The 20,517-nt window shown below is 45.9% G+C and overlaps 1 protein-coding gene across 1 annotated transcript in view; it reads left to right on the top strand.

The window, feature by feature from the left end:
* The window catches only part of WRN (WRN RecQ like helicase), a 248,909-nt gene that overhangs the window by 39,039 nt on the left and 189,353 nt on the right, over window positions 1–20,517 (top strand). Inside the window, exons 7-11 of the mRNA XM_073598473.1 lie at window positions 7,660–7,732; window positions 7,816–7,930; window positions 8,497–8,845; window positions 11,905–11,985; window positions 16,644–16,779. Coding sequence (XP_073454574.1) covers window positions 7,660–7,732; window positions 7,816–7,930; window positions 8,497–8,845; window positions 11,905–11,985; window positions 16,644–16,779 — 754 coding nt within the window. The remainder of the gene's footprint in view (window positions 1–7,659; window positions 7,733–7,815; window positions 7,931–8,496; window positions 8,846–11,904; window positions 11,986–16,643; window positions 16,780–20,517) is intronic.

Below are 20,517 nucleotides of genomic sequence, written 5' to 3'. Positions count from 1 at the left end.
GAAAATGACAGTAAAATCAACCTTCAACCTGTAGTCATTGCCTATCAGATATTCCAATTGTGCAAATATCAGAAGTATCACTTAACAGTACACCTTAATACATTATAGTATTATACCATCGTAGATAAACTTACATAAGTAACCATTTTCAATTCAACCTGATAAGGAGGGGGGAAGGGAAGGGGGGAAGGGGAAGGGTGGGAGGAGGGGAAGGGGAGCGAAGGAAAGGCAAGGGGGGGGCAAGAGGGAACAGGCAGCGGGAGAGTAGTCAAAGAGACACAGGATGTCCTCCAGCCAGTTTCATAGCATAATAATTATGGGGGAGGGTGTTCCGGGACCCCAGAGGCATCTACCCAAGAGGACCAGATCTTATCAAACTTTCCCGGACATTGCCTACTTTCATATGTCAATCTATACAGGGGAAGTACCATGTTCACTGACCTTTTCCATGATGCCAAAGTAGGAGGCTCTGCCTTTTTCCATACCATTAATATTTCACGCCTAGCATAATATAATGCGAAGGTAAGACAAAGTTTACTATATCTGTCTCCCTCAATATCCTCCAAATGGCTAAGCAATAGTATCTGAGGGTCAACCGGTACATTTAAACTTGTAAAATCGTTCAATGTGGAGGCCACTGCTGACCAAAAGGGTTTAAGTTTGGGACAGGACCAGACCATGTGCCAAAAGGTGCCCACCTCCTGCCTACATCTCTGACAATTGGGGTCCCTTTGATCATAAATGCGCGCCAGTCTCTGTGGGGTGAAGTATGCTCTGTGTAGGAACTTAAATTGTATGAACCTATCTTTCACCGCTATCATGGAAGGAATGTAGGAAATTAAACACTCCTTCCATTCCTCTTCATCCAGGGAAGGGATATCAACCCTCCATTTTTCCCATGTCTTAGTTAGTTTGGTGTCATACTCTACTGTGAGGTATAGATATAACGTTGAAAGTGGCTTCCCCATCACGCTAGAAATCAGGAGCCATTCAATGGAGTCTGGTTCCAAAATAAGGGGGGCAGGGAACTGAGCTTCAAAAGTGTGCTTTAGCTGCCAGAATCTAAATTGGAAGGAGGATGGGATAGCAAATGATTGCCTCAGGGCCTGGAAAGTCTTAAGCCTACCATCCTGAACTATATGTTTTAGTGTGAGAATACCCTTTTTTGCCCAGATAGAGGGGTCTGGTATACTATGAAGGTGAGGGAGCATGGGATTGCCCCATAGGGGCATATGAGGTGAGATATGTCTAGGTTTCCCATATATCCTCCTGGCCTCCTGCCAGACCCTTACAGTGGTTCGCATCGGAGTTGTCATGGACGGACTAGCCCGAAGTCCACGAAACGGAAGGTTGCTCAGGGCTGCAAAAGAACCCAAAATGGCTGCTTCGAGAGTAACAGCAGGATTCTGTGCGGGCTGGGAGAACCACCACCGAATCGTAACAAGAACAGCTGCCCAGTAATAAATTTGAAAGTTCGGTAGTGCCAGTCCCCCCCCCGGATAATGGGAGATATAGGATCTGCTTGGCCACCCTGGGTGGCCTCCCAGCCCACACAAAGTGTATCAGCAGACTCTCCAACCTTTGGAAAAAAGCCCTAGGGATATGGATGGGTGTGTTGCGGAAAAAATATAAGTATTTGGGAAGGTAAATCGTTTTTAGCAGATTTACTCTGCCAACCGGGGTCAGTGGGAGGGAACGCCAAGAAGCACACTTAGCCGTTAGCTGTGTCATAAGTGGTCGCAGATTATCGTCCATATAGTCCTGGACTTTACTACTAATCTTGATCCCTAGGTACTTGAAGTCCTCTACCCATTTAAGCTGCGTGTGTGGGATCCTAGGGGTCGACTGATGGAGCGGGAACAGTATCGACTTATCCCAATTAATACGGATCCCCGAGTACCCGCCGAATTGGTTGATTAGACCTAGTGCAGTCTGCAGGGAGGACGACGCGTCCGCCAAATAGAGCAGAGCGTCATCCGCATACAGCGAAATCTTCTCCTCGATTGGGCCCACCTGAAGCCCCCTCACCCCGGGGTCAGCCCGCAGCAGTATAGCCAGGGGCTCCATCGCCAAGGCAAATAAGCCCGGGGAGAGGGGACACCCCTGTCTCGTACCCCGAAACAATTTAAACTTCTCTGATAGACAACCATTGGTGCGTATTCTGGCCGAAGGACTATGATATAGCATGCGGAGCCATTTCGTGAAGCCCGGGCCAAACCCAAATCGCGAGAGCACCTCCCATAAGTAGCCCCACTCGACGGAATCAAAAGCCTTCTCCGCGTCGAGTGAGGCCACCACCCCTCCGGACTCCCCATCCGCCCTGTCTATATGAGTATAAAGACGTCTAATGTTGATGTCAGTACCTCTCCCGGGCATGAAGCCTGTTTGATCCCTGTGGATCAGGGCAGTGATGACAAGGTTAAGCCTATTGGCCAGTACTTTTGCCAGGACCTTTCCATCCACATTCAGGAGGGATATGGGGCAATACGAGGAGCATAAAGTAGGGTCCTTCCCGGGCTTGGGGATCACCACTATGATCGCTTCACTCATTGTATCCGGGAGTTTCTCGAGGCGCGTCGACGCAGAGAAGAGGCCCTGAAGCTTGTCTACTAGTTCTGCAGCATATAGTTTGTAAAATTCTACAGGGATACCATCGGGTCCCGGTGTTTTCCCCGTCTGCATTGATTTGAGTGCCCGGAGTATTTCCAAGGATGTAATTGGGGCGTCAAGCTTATCACAATATGTTACCATAAGGGATATCAATATTGTCTAGGTATGCCACCAGATCCTCCTCCCTATAGTCTGCCCTGGACATGTAGAGGGATTTGTAGAATTCCACGAAGCAGCTATTGATCTCTTCCGGTGTGTGGACTGTCTGTCCCGAGGGGTCTCTGATGTGGGAAATGCTCACCCCCCCGCCTGTTCCCTGGAGAGCCAGGCCAACAAACGGCCCGCTCGCTCCCCCTGCTCAAAAATCCGTTGGGATTGAGCCAACATTTTTTTCTGGGTAAGAGAGGTACGAAGACGAACCACCTCCAACGTCATAAATTGTAAACGTGAGTAGTGTATAGGGTCCCGGGTACGAACAAAGAGAATCTCTGCGCTACTCGCCTCTCTCTCAGCCCTTACCAACTCTGCCCTGCGCTCCTCACGGACTCTGGCTATAATGGTCTGGTAATGTACCCTCGTCGTAGCCTTGAATGCGTCCCAGACAACTGTGGGGTCAGCCGAGCCCATATTTACCACCCAGAAGTCAAGCAGCTCCGCTCTGAATTGAGAGTCTACAGCCGTGTCTGAAATCCAAAACCTCCATATCTTGTCTACAGGGCCCAGTTAAAGGTCCAATGACAACAACAGGGGCGCGTGATCAGAGATTCCTCTAGGGAGTATTCGTATATCTGTAACCCGTGGGAGGACCGGACTTCCCGCAAAGACTAAGTCTATTCGGGAGAACGTCCTATGAGAGGCCGAGTGGCATGTGTATGCCTTGGTCTGGGGGTGTCTCCACCTCCACACATCAGTCAGGCCATACGTGTCCGCCCACTCAGTCAACCCAGGATGGTGATATCCCGCAGACGCCAGTCTATCAAGATCCGGATCAGGGACTAGATTGAAATCACCCAATATAATATTGTTATCAGATGCAAATTCAGCTATCTTGCCGGTGATCTGGTTGAGCACCAGCAGTGAAGCCGGAGGAGGCAAATATAAACCCACAATGGTCCACGTTAGAGAGTATATTTTAGCATGTATGATGACATGACGACCATCGGGGTCCAGGGCCAAATCCAGGAGCCGGAAAGGAAGAGATTTCAGTATCAGAATAGTGACACCCCTGGAAAAACTGGAGTGCGTAGAGTGGTAGTGATAACCCACCCACGTTTTTTTGAGGGCCAGAACTCTACTTCCTATTAAATGCATTTCCTGGAGCACACATATATGTGGGTTATAAGCTTTAAGGAATTTGGAACACCAGGGAACGCTTAACCGGGGAGTTCAGTCCCCTAGTGTTCCAGGAAACGATGTTAAGGGAGGACATGGTTACTCAGAATGATAATAATGTTAGGGTCAATGTAGGTCGTGGCTCCCGAACTGGACCCCCGGACCCATAACGGACATACCTGAAAACATTGCAATGCTGATGAGTCAATTTTTTTTAAAAAAAACAACAATTGGAAAACAAAACCAAACTGAAAACAGTCCAACTTCTAACGTAAATTAAAACAGCCCCATTAGGGGAACTTTCCGCCCCCCACACCCCACCCGACCCCCCCAAACTGAGGCGGGTTTCAATCCCAAACCAATTCAGCTCGCAGGCTGCAACAGGGAGTCCGTGGAAGAGGCGAGCCCAACCCCCCTAGATTGCACACGGGGGGGCAAGCAACAGTTCAAGCGGCCCTTCGAATGTGAGAACTCCGCTAATGGATTATAACAGGCTGTGAGGTATTAAAAGTCAAACAGAGAAGAAGTAAATCATATTGCGACCCCACAGTGAAGTCGATCCATCATTAAGAGGATACCCAGAACAGGAACTTCAATGCTCCCCGAGGGGGCATGCAGGTAACAAGAAGCCTCATAGCTCAACAGTCTCCTGACCAAATGCTTTGGCAGGGGCATTAACTTAGAGTTTTCCTGATAGGGGATAGTTAGTTACCTCCCTCAAGTCTGAACACATCATGGGGATGAACTGGGCACAACCTGTGCAACAAAACTAAGTCATCCATGGAGCAGTTCGTATGTGAATTTAGACTTGGGCCCAGGTTGTTACAAGTAAACAATAAAGAGGACATTCGGCGTATACCGATTGGTCGGCCAACGGATCTGTGGCAAATCCAGCCAGGCAGAGGCCTCCCTCGGTGTGGTGAAAAATCGAGTCTCGCCATCCTGGACCCTCAAGCGAGCAGGGAAGAGTACACTATAGCGAATGTTGCGTGATCTCAGTGCCGCCTTAACCTGGTCAAACGATTTCCTGAGTTTTTGGGTCTCTACCGAATAGTCAAGGAAGATCATCAGTTTAGTGTTCTGAAATCTTAGGTCCCCAACATTTCTGGAGGCACGAAGAACTTCATCCCTGTCTCTAAAATTAAGGAGACGGAGTATGAAGGTGCGAGGAGGGGATCCAGGAGGCCCTGGCTTAGGCGGTATATGGTGTGCCCTCTCGACTGTGTAGTAGGGTGACCATCGGGCTTCCGGTAGGAGGTCACGCAGCAGGCCTTCTATGAAGGAGGTAGGGTTGTTCCCCTCCACCCCCTCCGGTAAACCGATAATACGAAGATTATTGCGCCGGTTTCTGTTCTCCGCATCTTCAGCTCTGTATTCTAAGGCCTTTACTTTGGTCTGAAGCGTACGGAGTGTTGCTCCATGTTCCGCCACGGTGTCTTCAGTGTTACTCAATCTTTGTTCCGTCTCGGTAACTCGCGACCTAATTTTGTCTATGTCTTGACGGATTAGACCCATATCCAGCTGAACAGCCTCTATTTTTGTTGTTAATGTGGATTGGCAAGTTGCGATGGCCGACATGACGTCCGCCAGCCAGGGGGGACGAGAGTCGTCCGACTCCATGATGCTTGTCTGTGAGGCTCTATGTGCGCTGCGTATGGTATGGGCCTCCGGAGTGGGACAGGTGGGCGCCTGAGGGAAGTCCAACTGTGGCGGAAAGGCCAACCTTTTGCCCCCTTTGCTATATTTTGCACTAGAAGACCTGCGCCTCATTCAGATTGTCAAGGCCCTGATCTGGGCAATAATTAGTGGCTGGCTGTGGGAGTCTATCAGGGGGTTCAGGGGTATGCAGTCAGTATATTCAGAGCTGTACATGCCCCCCAGAGAGTCTACCCCCTCACCTGCAGGTTGGGTAAGATCAGGGCTGTCCTCAGACTTCCACAGGCCTACAGGGACTTTCAGTGTGTCTCTCCCAGGGTGTCAGGGGAAGAGATGGTCGAGGGCCTGCTCCACCATCCAGATAGAGACCCCCAGCTGTCCCAAGCTCCCCTCCTCCAGATCCTCCAGATCCCTGGGGTCAGTCTCCCTCTCAGCTGTTCCGGCGGCCTCGGGTCCTCAGGAAAGGCTGCGGTTGCGACCTAGCTGTTCGTGGTGCTTGAGGATGAAGTCAGAGCCGATTCCGCAGCCGTGGCTAGGCTTGAACCTTCACCCGAGACCCGTGGTGGGCCGTGATGTTTTCTGGGAGCGCCGATCGCGCCAGGGATCATCCAAACCGCGGCGCGGCCCGCCAGGAAAGGCCGCGGCTGCGGCCTAGTGCCTCGAGGTAGGCCGGAACGTCTGACGGCCCCTATCACGGCCCCGGAGCGAAACTATCCTCCCCCCTCAAGAGCCAGAGGGTCTGCGAGCCCCTCAGAGACAGCAGGGATGTGTCCGGAGGATCTAGGAGGCTGATGGATCCGGATTATACCAGCGATGTGCGGAGCTCTCTGAAAAGCAGCCGCTCACATCGCCATCTTGGCCACGCCCGGGCATGTATAATTTTAAAGCTTGACATGTTGGGTATCTATTCACTTGACTCAACCTCCTATTTTAGATTTTACCAAAAATTGGGTAATGTATTGCATTTTTGTGCTTTAAAAGTTAACTTTAGTGTTTTTTTTTTGTTTGTTTGTTTTTTTGTTTTTTTACAGAAAATTTTCAAAAAAAAAAATCTCCATAGGCGACGTTTAAAAAAAATTCTACAGGTAGCATGTTTTGAGTTACAGAGGAGGGCTAGAATTATTGCTCTCACTCTACCGATCGCAACGATACCTCACATGTTTGGTTTGAACACTGTTTGCGGGCGCTACTCACGTATGCGTTCGCTTCTGCACGTGAGCTCGGCAGGACGGGGCGCGTTTTAAAAACTAGTTCTTTTAAAAAAAAAAAAATTGTGTCACTTTTATTCTTATTGCAAGGAATGTAAACATCCCTTGTAATAGAAAGACATGACAGGATCTCTTAAATATGAGATCTGGGGTCAAAAAGACCTCAGATCTCATATTTACACTAAAATGCAATAAAAATTTTTTTTTCTCATTTAAAAAAATTTGAAAAAAAAAAAAAAAATGGCCCTTTAAGAGCTATGGGCGGAAGTGAGGTTTTGACATTGCTTCCACCCTGCAATGAAATGTAGATGGGTGGGGGCCATCTCCCCTCACTCGTCTCCATGTCAGGTCAGGAGAAGGATCCAATCGCCTCCGCCGCTGCTGACGGCTCCGGTAAGCGGCGGAGGGCACCGGAGCGCGGCGGGAGAGGGGGCAAATCTGCCGCAGAGACCACTTTTATCTGAAAGCGGACCGCCCGCTGAAGAAAGAGGATACCGTAGTTATGGTAGCTAGCTGCTACCATTACAACGATATTCCTCCTCAAAGTACCGACGTATAACAACAGTGGGCGGTCTGGAAGTGGTTAATATTGCACGTGATATAAACATTTCAAACTACCATTTCATTCTCCAGTATCTCTACTTTCAGAAAATAAATGTTTGCGGTTTTTAACTTATCTTCAGGCCTAAAATTATATTTTAAAAGTGTGCAAAAAATTACAAGAATGGAACTGGCAGCGAAAGGGTTAACATATTTGTTTAGCAGTCAAAGGTGATCTGATCAAGTAAAATTGATCAAGTAAAATTATCTTGAAGTCTTGCATGAAGTTTTGAGATTCTTGTTTACTTTTTAGGCTAGTCTTCTTACTTACCAAAAAATAGAGAACATGGAGGAGAGAGAGAGGGATCTGTTCCATGTCAGTGCAGGTAACTTTTTACAGGCATTCGCTAAAAAAAAATTGATTTCATAAATGATATATGTACTGCTATGACTGCTATGTGTATTACAGAAGATGGTTCAGCTTCGCTTGAGATGAAGGACAAGCTGAAAGCTCTGTCACAGGAGTGCCTTGATTTAGTGGATCAAGTCCCATATGATTTTGAAATAGGTGGAAAGGCACAAAGGTAATTATTTGTGTAACATTACCTTACTGTAAATCATGATCTATTGTAATGCAAATGTAAGGTGATGGAACAGGTGTTATGGCAGTTTTTATTGGAAAGTACAGTTTAAATTTTTAGCATTTGGTTTGCGGTTCTGGCGTGCTCCCACTGAGCTTAATGGCAAGTGTTGCCAAGCTACATTAAAATTGCCACAAAGCATGTATACAGCCCCATTGAGCTGCAATTGTAGAATTTAGATGGGAGGTTGGTGGGTGGTAAAACCAAAGCTCAACCACCTGTTGTAACCATGTCCTGGCCACCTTTGTGAAATTGCTGCTACCAGAAAGCATCACTGGGGTGGCACATGTTCAGCCCTATCTGGCTGTAATGGTAGAATTTAGATTTGGCAAAACTAGCTCAAACCATCTGTTTTTACTGCCCCTGGCTGCTGCTGTGAAAGGAGCTTTACTGCAATGAAATTTACTGGTGGGGCTGTTTGCCACTTTTCTTGTCTGATCACTACCTGTAGCAAGATCTGAGCAACTGAAATGCCACTTTTTTAAACACATGAAAATATAATTTCTTAGAGCTGCAGATATTCTTGCAAAGCTATCTGAGAGTCTGGAAGATGTCAGAAGTATACTAGCAGAAGCATCGAAGGCACAGGAGGACTTTAAAGAATTGGTTTGTGAAGGCTCACCAGAGGGTCATAACAAAGCTGGAACCTGTGTGTCTGATGGTGAAATCCACTCAGTTAATAAAGATGATGACTGCACACAAGAAACAAATGATACATCTACTGAAGAAAATGATGCCCATTTTAAGCAGAGCTTGGACCAGGACTTTGGCATGACTTTAGGCATAACTGAAGAGGAACTTCAGCTGATGGAAACCATGGGGAAAATCCAATGCAAGAAAGATGATGAAGCTATAGAGGTGAGCTTTAAACATCAATTATATTCTTGTACACATTTAAGCTCATTTAAAAGACACCCCTCATTACATTTAAGATATGTATTTGTATCATGGAATATGACAGGGATTCAGACAACAGCACTAAATTCAAACCAACAATTAGCGGCGCTAGATCAATTATAAGTCATGCATTTATCTCAGTCCAGAAACTTTAAAGCGTCTCTACAGCTGTAGGTATTTTGACCGGCATTGCCGGTATGTGTGACGATGTCACAGCGGCCAGGCCCCACTCCTATGAATTTCGTTAAAATATGCTGTCTTCCAGGAGTTCTGTAGTGCCATTCAGGCATATGCTTTGATATATTCTGACAAAACTTGTAGGGGCAGGTCTTGGATGCTGTGACGTCCTCATACCAGCAGTGCTGGTCGGAATCCCTACAGCTGTATAGATGAGTAACGCTATTGGACGAAATACAGAATTGTTACAGTACAAGGAAGGTCGAGGATAACCGGGCCAGTGCAAAACAAACAATGTGCAGGAGCCGTGAGCTATTGGGAAAACTTAAGTTGCCTATAATGGGCAAGCGTACAGTAAAGTGGGGACCTCTCTTGAAGCAATTTAGTAGCTTTTCGAGTGCTGAGGGAGGATGAGTCCATTAGGTTATGCTATGTGTAAGGGTACATCCAGAGAACATGAGGAAAAAGGGTAAGAAAAGGGTGTCAAACAAGATAGGAAATTAGGTAATCTGGAGAAAGTAAAGAACAGGGATACTGAGGCAAATTTAGGGGGTGCCGCAAATCTTGGGCACATTTCAAGGCCCAAGTAGCTATGTAGGTAAGTTGTTTTTTTTTTTTTTTTTTTTATATATAGTAATAAAGGAGAACAATCCAGCTGTGCATGTGACATAATGGTGGTACCAAAGGGGAGGCGGACTGAAGTTTTGCTTTAAACAAACTTGTTCTTTTGCTCTTCATGGACAAACTTGAAAAGAAACTGATTTCCTTTCAAGTGACCTTGTTTCTACAGGGTCAAATAGAAGAATTTCCTGTAAAAGAAGAGGCTCTAAACTTACTTTTCCAGTGGCCCTTGTGTTGAAATCCCATAGAGATGCTGCTCTCTGGCTGATGCATTGCTGTTTGTGTAAAATACCTACTCCCCTGCTGCATGCAGACATGTTGTCATTTTGCCCGATGCAGCAACCCCCAGCCACTTTGATGTGCAATGGAAATATCTTTGAGAGCGGGTATTCAGCCTACCTAAACGGTTGAATATTTGCCATGTCTGAGGAGCAGCATGAAGGCAATGTTTTAATACACAGGATGGAAAGGTAAGTACAGAGCCTCTTACAGGTAATTTTACTTTTACTTTTAGTTTTGACTCAGTAGTGACAGGGTCACTTTAAAGCATTGGACCCTTGTTTATTTTACTGCACAAATTATTCAATACTTCTACTTTGATGACCTTAAATTTTCACATACAGTGGGGAAAATAATTATTTGATCCTCTGCAGTTTGCCCACTTACAAAGAAATGAAGGGTCTAAAATTTTTATCATAGGTGTATTTTAAATTCTAGAGACATAATATCAACCAAAAATCCAGAAAAAAACACATGACACAAATGTTATAAATTGAGTTGCAGTTCACTGAGTAAAATAAGTATTTGGTGTACTTGGTGGCAAGCACAGAGGTAAGATGTTTCTTGTAATTGGTTACCAGATTTGCACACATCCCACATCTCACTCTTTAGAGATCTTCTCTAAATCCTTTAGGTTTCTTGGCTGTCGCTCAGCAACTCAAAATTTCAGCTCCCTCCATAAATGTTCTATAAAATTAAGGTCTTGAGGCTGGCTAGGCCACTCATGACCTTAATGTGCTTCTTCTTGAGCCACTCCTTTGTTGCCTTGGCGGTATGTTTTTGGTCATTGTCAGGCTAGAAGAGCCATCCACGACCCATCTTCAGTGTTCTGGCTGAGAGAAGAAGGTTCTCATCCAAGATTTTACAATATATGGCCCCGTCTATTGACCCCACAATGCGACAAAGTTGGCCTGTACCTTTAGCAGAACAGCCCCAAATCATGTTTCCACGTCCGTGCTTGACTGTATGGATGGTGTTCTTCGGGTCATAGTCAGAATTTTTCTTCCTCCAAACGCAGTGAGTCGAGTTAATGCCAAAGAGCTAAATTTTGGTCTCATCTGACCACAGCACTTACTCCCAATCCTTCTCTGAATCATTTAGATGTTTGTTGGCAGACTTTAGACAGGCCTGTACATGTGCTTTCTTGAGGAAGAGGACCTTGCAGGCACTGCAGAATTTCAATCCATGGCGGCGTATTGTTACCACTGGTTTGTTAGGGGACTGCGGTCCCAACTGTCTTGAGATCATTGACAAGCTCCTCCCATGTAGTTCTGGGCTGATCCTTCACTTTTCTCATGATCATCCTTTCCCCATGAGTCGAAATCTTGCATTGAGCTCCAGGCCGTGGGCGATTGATGGTTATTTGTATTTATTCATTTGTGAATAATCGCTCCAACAGTTGTCTCCTTCTCACCAAGCTTCTTACTTATGGTCTCGTAGCCAATTCCAGCCTTGTGCAGGTCTACCTTCTTGTCCCTGATGTCCTTTGACAGCTCTTTGGGCTTGCCCATGATGGTGGGCTTGAATAAAAGAATGAGATTCTGTGGACAAGTGTCTTTTCTAAATCTAACAAGTTGTTGTAAGGAGCACCTTCTTAAATTGACAGTACTAATCTGTGTACCACATGAGCACATACTGTAGCCAGTCTGTGGGAGCCAAAATTGTTAGTTGTTAGGGGATCAAATACTTATTTTACTCACTGAACTGCAACTCAATTTATAACATTTGTATCATGTTTTTGTTTTTTTTTCTGGATTTTTGGTTTATAGTCTGTCTCTCATCTAAAATGCAACTATGTAACAAATTATAGACCCTTCATTTCTTTGTAAATGGGCAAACTTACAAAATCTGCAGGGGATCAAATAATTATTTTCCCCACTGTATATATTCTGTTGGCACTGTTTGGTGTGAACTGTGATGTTGATCTGTATACTACACAACAGGAATATACAGACTTTGATGATGAAATTCACCACAAACCTGTCGTTGAGAGTGATGAAGAGCTGGAGAGTGAAATGCTCAAGGTATACATCATCACAATTATGTTCTAACATGTTTGCTTTGTATGTGACCACAGACAAGTTTCATATCAAACTATGTTGAGTTATATGGAACACACTAACATTTGTGAAACAGACATGACTTGTGAAATTAAGTGTATTTTTGTCTTTGCTTAATCAAGCATCATAGTACACGGGATCAGTTCATATTCATGGCGACTTGGGCTCTGCCGCCACCTTTATGTGAATGGACACTGGCCAAGCAAGTAAACAATTTCATGCCAAGACGTGACAACTCCAAGCTCAGCTAGGCCTCAATTTTTAGCTAGTGTCCTTAAGTCAGTGTTTCTCAACTCCAGTCCTTAAGGCGCCCCAACAGGTCATGTTTTCAGGATTTCCCTCAGATGAAACGGCTGTGGTAATTACTAAGGCAGTGAAACCGATCAAATCACCTGTGCAAAACAATGGAAAACCTGGAAACCATGACCTCTCTCCAAAACAATTTTCTTTTTGTGGGCTTTGGTCCCATGTTTATGGCCTGTTCTGACCACCACCACTTAAGTAGGGAAGGGTTTCATCTGAATTTGTCTACTATAGTCTGAAGGCCAAGAACAACTGCACTCAAACCTTACATGTAAAAGCTGTGAGAGCCTGTAATGTAGCGATCTCCATGGTACTGTATATCTGTTAAACTCACTGACAGGGTGCTTTACAGGCCCCAGTAGTGATACAGTGGTGTGGAGTCGAGTCCCTGGAGGCCCGGGGTGGTGTGCTAGCCATGAAGGGTAAGGATTGGGCCTTTTGGCTCTGCAGCATGGACTGGTGAGTGCCCCAGTATGTGGCAGTTTCCCTTGAGTGTTCCCTGTGCATTCGGGGCAGTATAGGTTGATTTGGGGCAATACACTGCATTAGCACTGTGCAAAAGAGCTGAACTGATGTTGACTTCATCGCACACGTCTGCCATTTGGTCTGTTCCCGTGGCATAATAACACGTGATTGGAGGCTCCCAGGTTTTACAGCACAAATACAGCTCCGGCGGTCCTGCCATATGCTGACACAGCCCCTGCACAGCTACAGCACGCCTACAGCGCATCAGTGTCAGGGCACAGCAAGTATTGGAACACTTGTATGTTGGGGGTGACTTGCCACATTGGTGTCTGTCTAGGGCCAGTACTCTTTTCAGCAGGGGCGCTGCTCCCTTACAGGGAACCCTCATCAAGCCATGGCATTGCTCTGGCATAGAGATGGGTGGGGAGTTGGGGGGAGGACAATAGGATGGGCACCCAAGTCGGGTAGGGAGGACCCTCTGCCTAGTTGAGCCCTTTTACACAGTGATGTTCGCAGAAATTTGTCTGCGATGGGGGCCGCTGCATGTGGATTGCTTGACATCTAGATTTAACAACTATCTGGATAGAGTTGTGTCCCGGACCAGAGATCCTCAGGTGTTTGCAATAGATGCCCTGGTGACTCCTTGGGATCAGTTTTCTCCAGTCTATGCCATTTCTGCACTACAGCTTCTTCTTAGTCTGTTGCACAGGATAAAGGTAGTGGATGTCCTGGTTATTATGGGCCCACCTGCTTGGCCAAGAAGAATGTGGTATGCAGACATAATAAATCTCCTAGAAGACAAGCCATGGGCTCTTCAGATTTTTCTGTTTTGGCTTTTCTCCAGTCTGGTGTGGAGATATCTCTGGCTTTAGTACCATCAAAAGGAAGGATCTCAGCCTTGGACGTTCTATTTCAAAGACCTATCCTGTCTCATTCCTTAGTAGAGAACTTTGTACAAAATGTCACATGGATTGTTTCGCCTGTGCGGCCCCCTTTGTCTCCTTTAAACTTTAATTTGGTCTTTTGTGCAGACTCTCCTTTTGAGCCTCTCCAAGAGACTCCCTTGTAGCCGTTTAGGTACAAGGTTCTCTTTTTGGTTGCCATTACTTCCGATTTCAAGGTATTGGAGTTGGCTGAACTTTCCTATAAAAAGCCTTTTCTGGTTCTTCACCAGGATAAGGTGGTATGGAGTCCTTGGTCTTCTTCTTGAGTCCCTGTTTGTTTTACATGGGAGTCCTCGTAAGGGTCAGGCTGCCACTCAATCCACTTTTTCTGTTTGGATTTGTCAGCTTACTTCTCAGGCTTATTGTATTAAGGGAAAGGTTCCTCCATTCCATTTCAAGGCCTGTTCCACCAGGAGTGTTTGTGCTTCCTGGGCAATTCATCAAGCTTCTGTTAAAGTTTGTCAGGCTGCTACTTGGTCTTTACCTTTACGAAGTTCTACTATGTGGGTGTTCACTCCTCTGTGGACACCGGTTTTGGCGAAAGGTCTTGCTAGTGGCTTTGGGTTTTGGGCACATTGGCCTTTTTGTTGTGTTGCCCAACCCTCATGTTCAGTGCTTTGGAACATATCAAGTAGTCATGAAAATGAAGTGTCCTGTGATGTACAATTTTGGATTTTTGGTTTACCTGTAAAATCCTTTCCTTGGAGTACATTATAGAGCACAAGGATTCCTCCCCTCTTTGCCACTGGTTGCTTGCTACAAAACTGAGGCTTAGCTGAGCTGGAAAGGGTTATCTTTGGGCAGGGAATTCTTGCTTTTTTTTAGGTCAGTGTCTGTTCACCTAAAGGTGGCAGCTTAACCCAAGTAGTCATGAATATGGAGTGCCCTATGTTCTGTCAAGTACTGCAAGAAAAAGATTGTACAGGAAATCTCCTGTGGAAAAAAAAAAAATTACAAATTCTTTTTTTTCACTAAAAAGTTTTCTTTAATAGGCAAACCTTGTTTTCAATTTTAAAACAATACAAATTGAGACATTTCCACAATCGTGAGCACCTGTTCACAATTGTGGAAATATCTCAATTTGTATTGTTTTACATGATGGCAACAAAGGCTTTACTAGATCTTTTTTGCAAATGAGTTCCTAGTTTATTTCTCTGTTTAACAATATAATAATAATTATTAGAGAAAGGGGTGAAAGGAGGGTGTCCTTAAAAGTGGTGAGGGTGTATAGGAAGGCAGGGGGCTGAACAGGGGGAGAGGTAGGAGTGTGAGAAAAGAGAAAGAGGTGGAGGGTCATGGACACAAAGTGCAGTACGTTAATGGCAGTAAATGGAGATTTTTTTTTTTTAAGCTCCAGATTACTTTTGTTAAAGTCAGGCGGTAGGAACTTACCTACCTAAGGTGTCCTTATTTGATATATTTTAATATTCTATCAGTCAGTCAATATGGCTTCAATCTTATTGTGTATCCTGAACAGGGTAAATTGTGTTTGCTGCTGCAAAATACATGTGAGAGCACTTGGAATTGTACATTAGTGACTTTTGGTGGGCATTAATTTAGGATTGCCTGACTTCAACCTGGATATGCAGGTCCAGTAGGCAAAGGGGGTCAGGGGTCTATTTAGAGACTAAAAATGCATAAAGCAAAGAAATCAATCCCAGTGCATAAGGTTTTTGTGACATTTTAAGTTCATAAAAAGTAAAAGTCTGGGTAAGTGGGTTTAAATGCATAAAAATTCTCTATTAGTTCTATAAGCCATAGTCCCCTTATCAGAGCCCAGAAAGCATTAATACCATTACGGTCTTATAATTATAAATCCTAGTAAAGCTAAGTGTATGTACAGTATAGAAAAGATCGTAGGATAAGATGCGTAGAAATCAATCTAGAGTATTTTATGACATCCCACACACTGAAGGAATAGGCTTTGGTAGGATTCTAAAGTTGTGACCTGGCTTTCGGGTGTATCCAGAAGACATTAGTAATGGATGGTGGATAGCAATCTATGGCTCCCAGACCAAACCACAAAGAGGTCTCTTAGCCTTCTGATATTTGCCATGTTAAACCACATGAGTAGCTTGATAATATTTAGAAAAATTTGGAAGGCCCAAGCCCCCATCCAGTTTGTGTCGGTATAGAATTGTTTTAGAGAGTCTGGGTCATTTAGACAAAAAATATAAGTTGTAGTATAATCTTCTGTAGATTATAAACAAAGAGAACCTTAACTGGTAAAAAAAAAAAATCCTCTAAATTTTTTTGGCAAAAGCGACAATTTTTCATTGCTAACTCACCTAGACAAAAAAGCTGGTATTTGTTCTAGGCAACTAGAAGTCCTTGAAAGGCCTTTTGTTCATTGAAGTTTTTGTTGACTTTCTTTATAACCAGGCCAGTTTTGTATTTATGTTCTCTGATAATATTTGTGAAATTGTCACTGCAGGGTAACTTTTATGGAAAAAGCCCATTTGTAAAAGAAATGCATATTTACTCACTGACCGGTCTATGTAGGAAAAGCGCCACCTTTCCACTCCCCAGCTCTTGCATGCATTTGATTATTGGATGAGTAAAATATTTTGCTCCCTTGCTGGTTGCTGTGTGGTTGCTCTCACTGACTCCTACTTAAGTATTGGGTGGTGAAATGCTTTCAGTGACCGAAGAGTGGAGAAGCAGTGGATTCGTATATGTAAAAAAATTTAATTATTTAAAAGGTGTGCCTTTTTTTTTTTTTTTTTTTTTTTTTTTTATGTAAAAGTGATCCTGTGGTTAAATATGAAGAGGGTTTATTGTGAGTCATAAGGATAAATTGTATATCAATAATTTTTGATACTGTAAGCTTGTATTCCACTTTTAAAGAAACGTACTGTAGCAGTTATTTCATGTCTAGTAATCCATTTTTGTGCTTACTAAATTTTTCAGTCTATAGAGGATCTGGAAAACAGTCCAGAGTATGACACTGGAAAAAAATCATTCTCCACAAATAGTAAATATTTAAATAATGTTGTGGATGATGAAGAAGATGAAGGCATCGAAGAAGAGATTGAAGAAGACTGGGGTAAGCTCTTCCAAATTTAACAAAGGGCGTAACATAGGCAGGATAATTTCTAATCAGAACTCAAAAAATGCAAACATATAATCAAAACCTTATTAGTGCCGTGTGTACTACATAGGCAAAGTATACAAAATTAAAATCCAGTTCTATTCACAATGTACAATTTCTTTTACAGGGGTAACTCCACTTTTGAGGGAAAAAATAGCAAATAAAAAAATTGATATTTACGAAATCACTTCCATGTACATTCATTTTGCACATGGACACAGGCAAACGCAGTGGCGGCTGGTGAAGTTTTAGGATGGGGGGCGCCAGACCCCGCCCCTCCCTTTTGACCTATCCCACTTCTCCTAAGCCCCACCCACTAAAGAATCCACCCACTCCATCCCCTCTATTCCACTAACTTCCACCCATAGTGTCAGGAGTATACAGCTCAGCATCACAGGACAGAGTATACAGCTCAGCATCACAGGACAGATTATACAACCCCAGCATCACGGGACAGAGTATACAACCCCAGCATCACGGGACAGAGTATACAACCCCAGCATCACGGGACAGAGTATACAACCCCAGCATCACGGGACAGAGTATACAACCCCAGCATCACGGGACAGAGTATACAACCCCAGCATCACGGGACAGAGTATACAACCCCAGCATCACGGGACAGAGTATACAACCCCAGCATCACGGGACAGAGTATACAACTCCAGCATCACGGGGACAGAGTATACAGCCCCAGCATCACGGGACGGAGTATACAGCCCCAGCATCACGGGACGGAGTATACAGCCCCAGCATCACGGGACGGAGTATACAGCCCCAGCATCACGGGACGGAGTATACAGCCCCAGCATCACGGGAGGGAGTATACAGCCCCAGCATCACGGGACGGAGTATACAGCCCCAGCATCACAGGACGGAGTATACAGCCCCAGCATCACAGGACGGAGTATACAGCCCCAGCATCACAGGACGGAGTATACAGCCCCAGCATCACAGGACGGAGTATACAGCCCCAGCATCACAGGACGGAGTATACAGCCCCAGCATCACAGGATGGAGTATACAGCCCCAGCATCACAGGACGGAGTATACAGCCCCAGCATCACAGGACAGAGTACATACCTCCCATGGTTAAACAAAACCAATCCCCCTACCACCATCCCTCTCCCCATCATTACACAGGACCCCTTCCTCAAAACCACCCCCCATTGTTACACAGGACCCCCTCCCTCATACTAACCCCATAATTAAACACAGAGAGGTTATTTGTTTAGGGTAGAAAGGAAGGGAGGGGGGTGTTTAGGGTGGAGAGGCAGGGATTGGGGGTGTTTCGGGTGGAGATGCAGGGAGGGGGGGTGTTTAGGGTGGAGATGCAGAGAGGGGGTGTTTAGGGTGGAGATGCAGAGAGGGGGGTGTTTAGGGTGGAGATGCAGAGAGGGGGGTGTTTAGGGTGGAGATGCAGAGAGGGGGGTGTTTAGGGTGGAGATGCAGGGAGGGGGGTGTTTAGGGTGGAGATGCAGGGAGGGGGGTGTTTAAGGTTTAGATGCAGGGAGGGGGGTGTTTAGGGTGGAGATGCAGGGAGGGGGGTGTTTAGGGTGGAGATGCAGGGAGGGGGGTGTTTAGGGTGGAGATGCAGGGAGGGGGGTGTTTAGGGTGGAGATGCAGGGAGGGGGGTGTTTAGGGTGGAGATGCAGGGAGGGGGTGTTTAGGGTGGAGAGGCAAGGGGGGGGGGTGCTTAGGGTGGAGATGCAGGAAGGGGGGGTGTTTAGGGTGGAGAGGCAAAGAGGGGGGTGTTTAGGGTGGAGATGCAGGGAGGGGGGTGTTTAGGGTGGAGATGCGGGGGGGTGTTTAGGGTGGAGATGCAGGGAGGGGGGTGTTTAGGGTGGAGATGCAGGGAGGGGGTGTTTAGGGTAGAGAGGCAAGGAGGGGGTGTTTAGGGTGGAGATGCAGGAAGGGGGGGTGTTTAGGGTGGAGCGGCAAAGAGGGGGGTGTTTAGGGTGGAGATGCGGGGGGGATGTTTAGGATGGAGATGCAGTGGGGGGGTGTTTAGGGTGGAGATGCAGGGAGGGGGGTGTTTAGGGTGGAGATGCAGGGAGGGGGTGTTTAGGGTAGAGAGGCAAGGAGGGGGTGTTTAGGGTGGAGATGCAGGAAGGGGGGGTGTTTAGGGTGGAGCGGCAAAGAGGGGGGTGTTTAGGGTGGAGATGCGGGGGGGATGTTTAGGATGGAGATGCAGTGGGGGGGTGTTTAGGGTGGAGATGCAGGGAGGGGGGTGTTTAGGGTGGAGATGCAGGGAGGGGGGTGTTTAGGGTGGAGATGCAGGGAGGGGGTGTTTAGGGTGGAGATGCAGGGAGGGGGGTGTTTAGGGTGAAGAAACCCCACAGCTGCCAGTCGCTGCCAAGCACAACAACTCTCAGCGGCCCCCCCCTCCCCCCTCCATGAAGCTCTGCAGCAGCTGAGAAAAGTGAAAGTGATCAGAGCTGGGGGGAGGGGGGCAGGCTTACGGCAGGACCCAGTACTCGCTGGAACAGTCACACTCGGTTTGCTGCTCTGCGGAGGAGTCCGAGGAGGGGGAAGCATGATGCCGGGAGAGAGAGAGACATGCAGGCAGGGGGAGTAAATACAGAAGGTCAGCAATCCTCTACGATCCCCGCACTCACCTGGTGCTCTCTGATACACTGTCAGCTCTGTGTACATCCATCCGCTGCCACTGTGATCCACTCCCCGCCTCACATCAAAGGGTCTCGGTCCCGGATAGTTGCAGTCACGTCTCCGGAGTCCGCACTCCACAAGTCTGTGTCAGTGAGCCTGCAGGGAAACTAGAAGTAACGCGGCAGTGCTGAAAAAGCACCGCCCAATCACCCTCTGGTCCCGGCCAATAAAAAGGCAGAACAGGAGCCAGGGACAAATCAGTGGCAAGTGGGAGTGTGTGCGGGCGCACAGCTTGCGCCCTGCACACACCCTAAACACGGGCAAATCAGCTTCCCAGCTTGCAATCAGCTGATTGCAAGCTGGGAAGCTTCCCATAGACTGCCGCGTGTCCGGCGCCCGGACACTCTTAAAGTGACCATTTTTTTTTTTTTTTTTTTTAGTGTGTTTTTTTTTTGTCGAAAGCCCCTATGGACGGGCCGCCACTGGACAAATGGCTATTTCTTCAGAAAAGTAAAAGATAGGAACCTGCAGCAAAGTTTGTTAAAATCCTTGCAATGTACAAAGATCACCCAGATTGGAATGTTTTTTTTGTTTTTATCAACAAAAGTGGAGTTGTATATTAAATTTATATTCATTGCAGAAAACAGTTTTATGCACAGTAGTATTTGTTGCAATTAAAGAGCAACTGATCTCTAGTCACCAGCATTGCCCATGATAACCCTGTAGCACTTTGCCTATTACTAAAATGTATTGCTGTATATTTATTACATGCTGCATATATATAGCGTGTGTGTATGTATGTATGTGTTCATTTAAATGTTTGAAATCATTTCGAAATATTTTTCATTATCTTTCATATTTCTGGGCCAACAAGACTGGGAAATTATAGTAAAAAAACTGACAATGTAATAGCATTCTTTTTATCTCATATAATTGTACTGTTCCATGAGTGCACCGTTTTCAACTATTTCAGACCTTTTGGCATTCTAGCTGTTCGTTTTAAGGCTTCATGCATACAGGACACTCAAAAGAGTCGTTCTAGATGTGGAATTGCTGGCAGGAAAACGCTGCTTTAAAAAATGC

Source organism: Aquarana catesbeiana, linkage group LG01, assembly GCF_042186555.1.
Source record: "Aquarana catesbeiana isolate 2022-GZ linkage group LG01, ASM4218655v1, whole genome shotgun sequence".
Taxonomy (NCBI): domain Eukaryota; kingdom Metazoa; phylum Chordata; class Amphibia; order Anura; family Ranidae; genus Aquarana; species Aquarana catesbeiana.
Note: the sequence above shows the minus strand (reverse complement) of the source record. Positions and strands in the feature narration are given on the sequence as shown.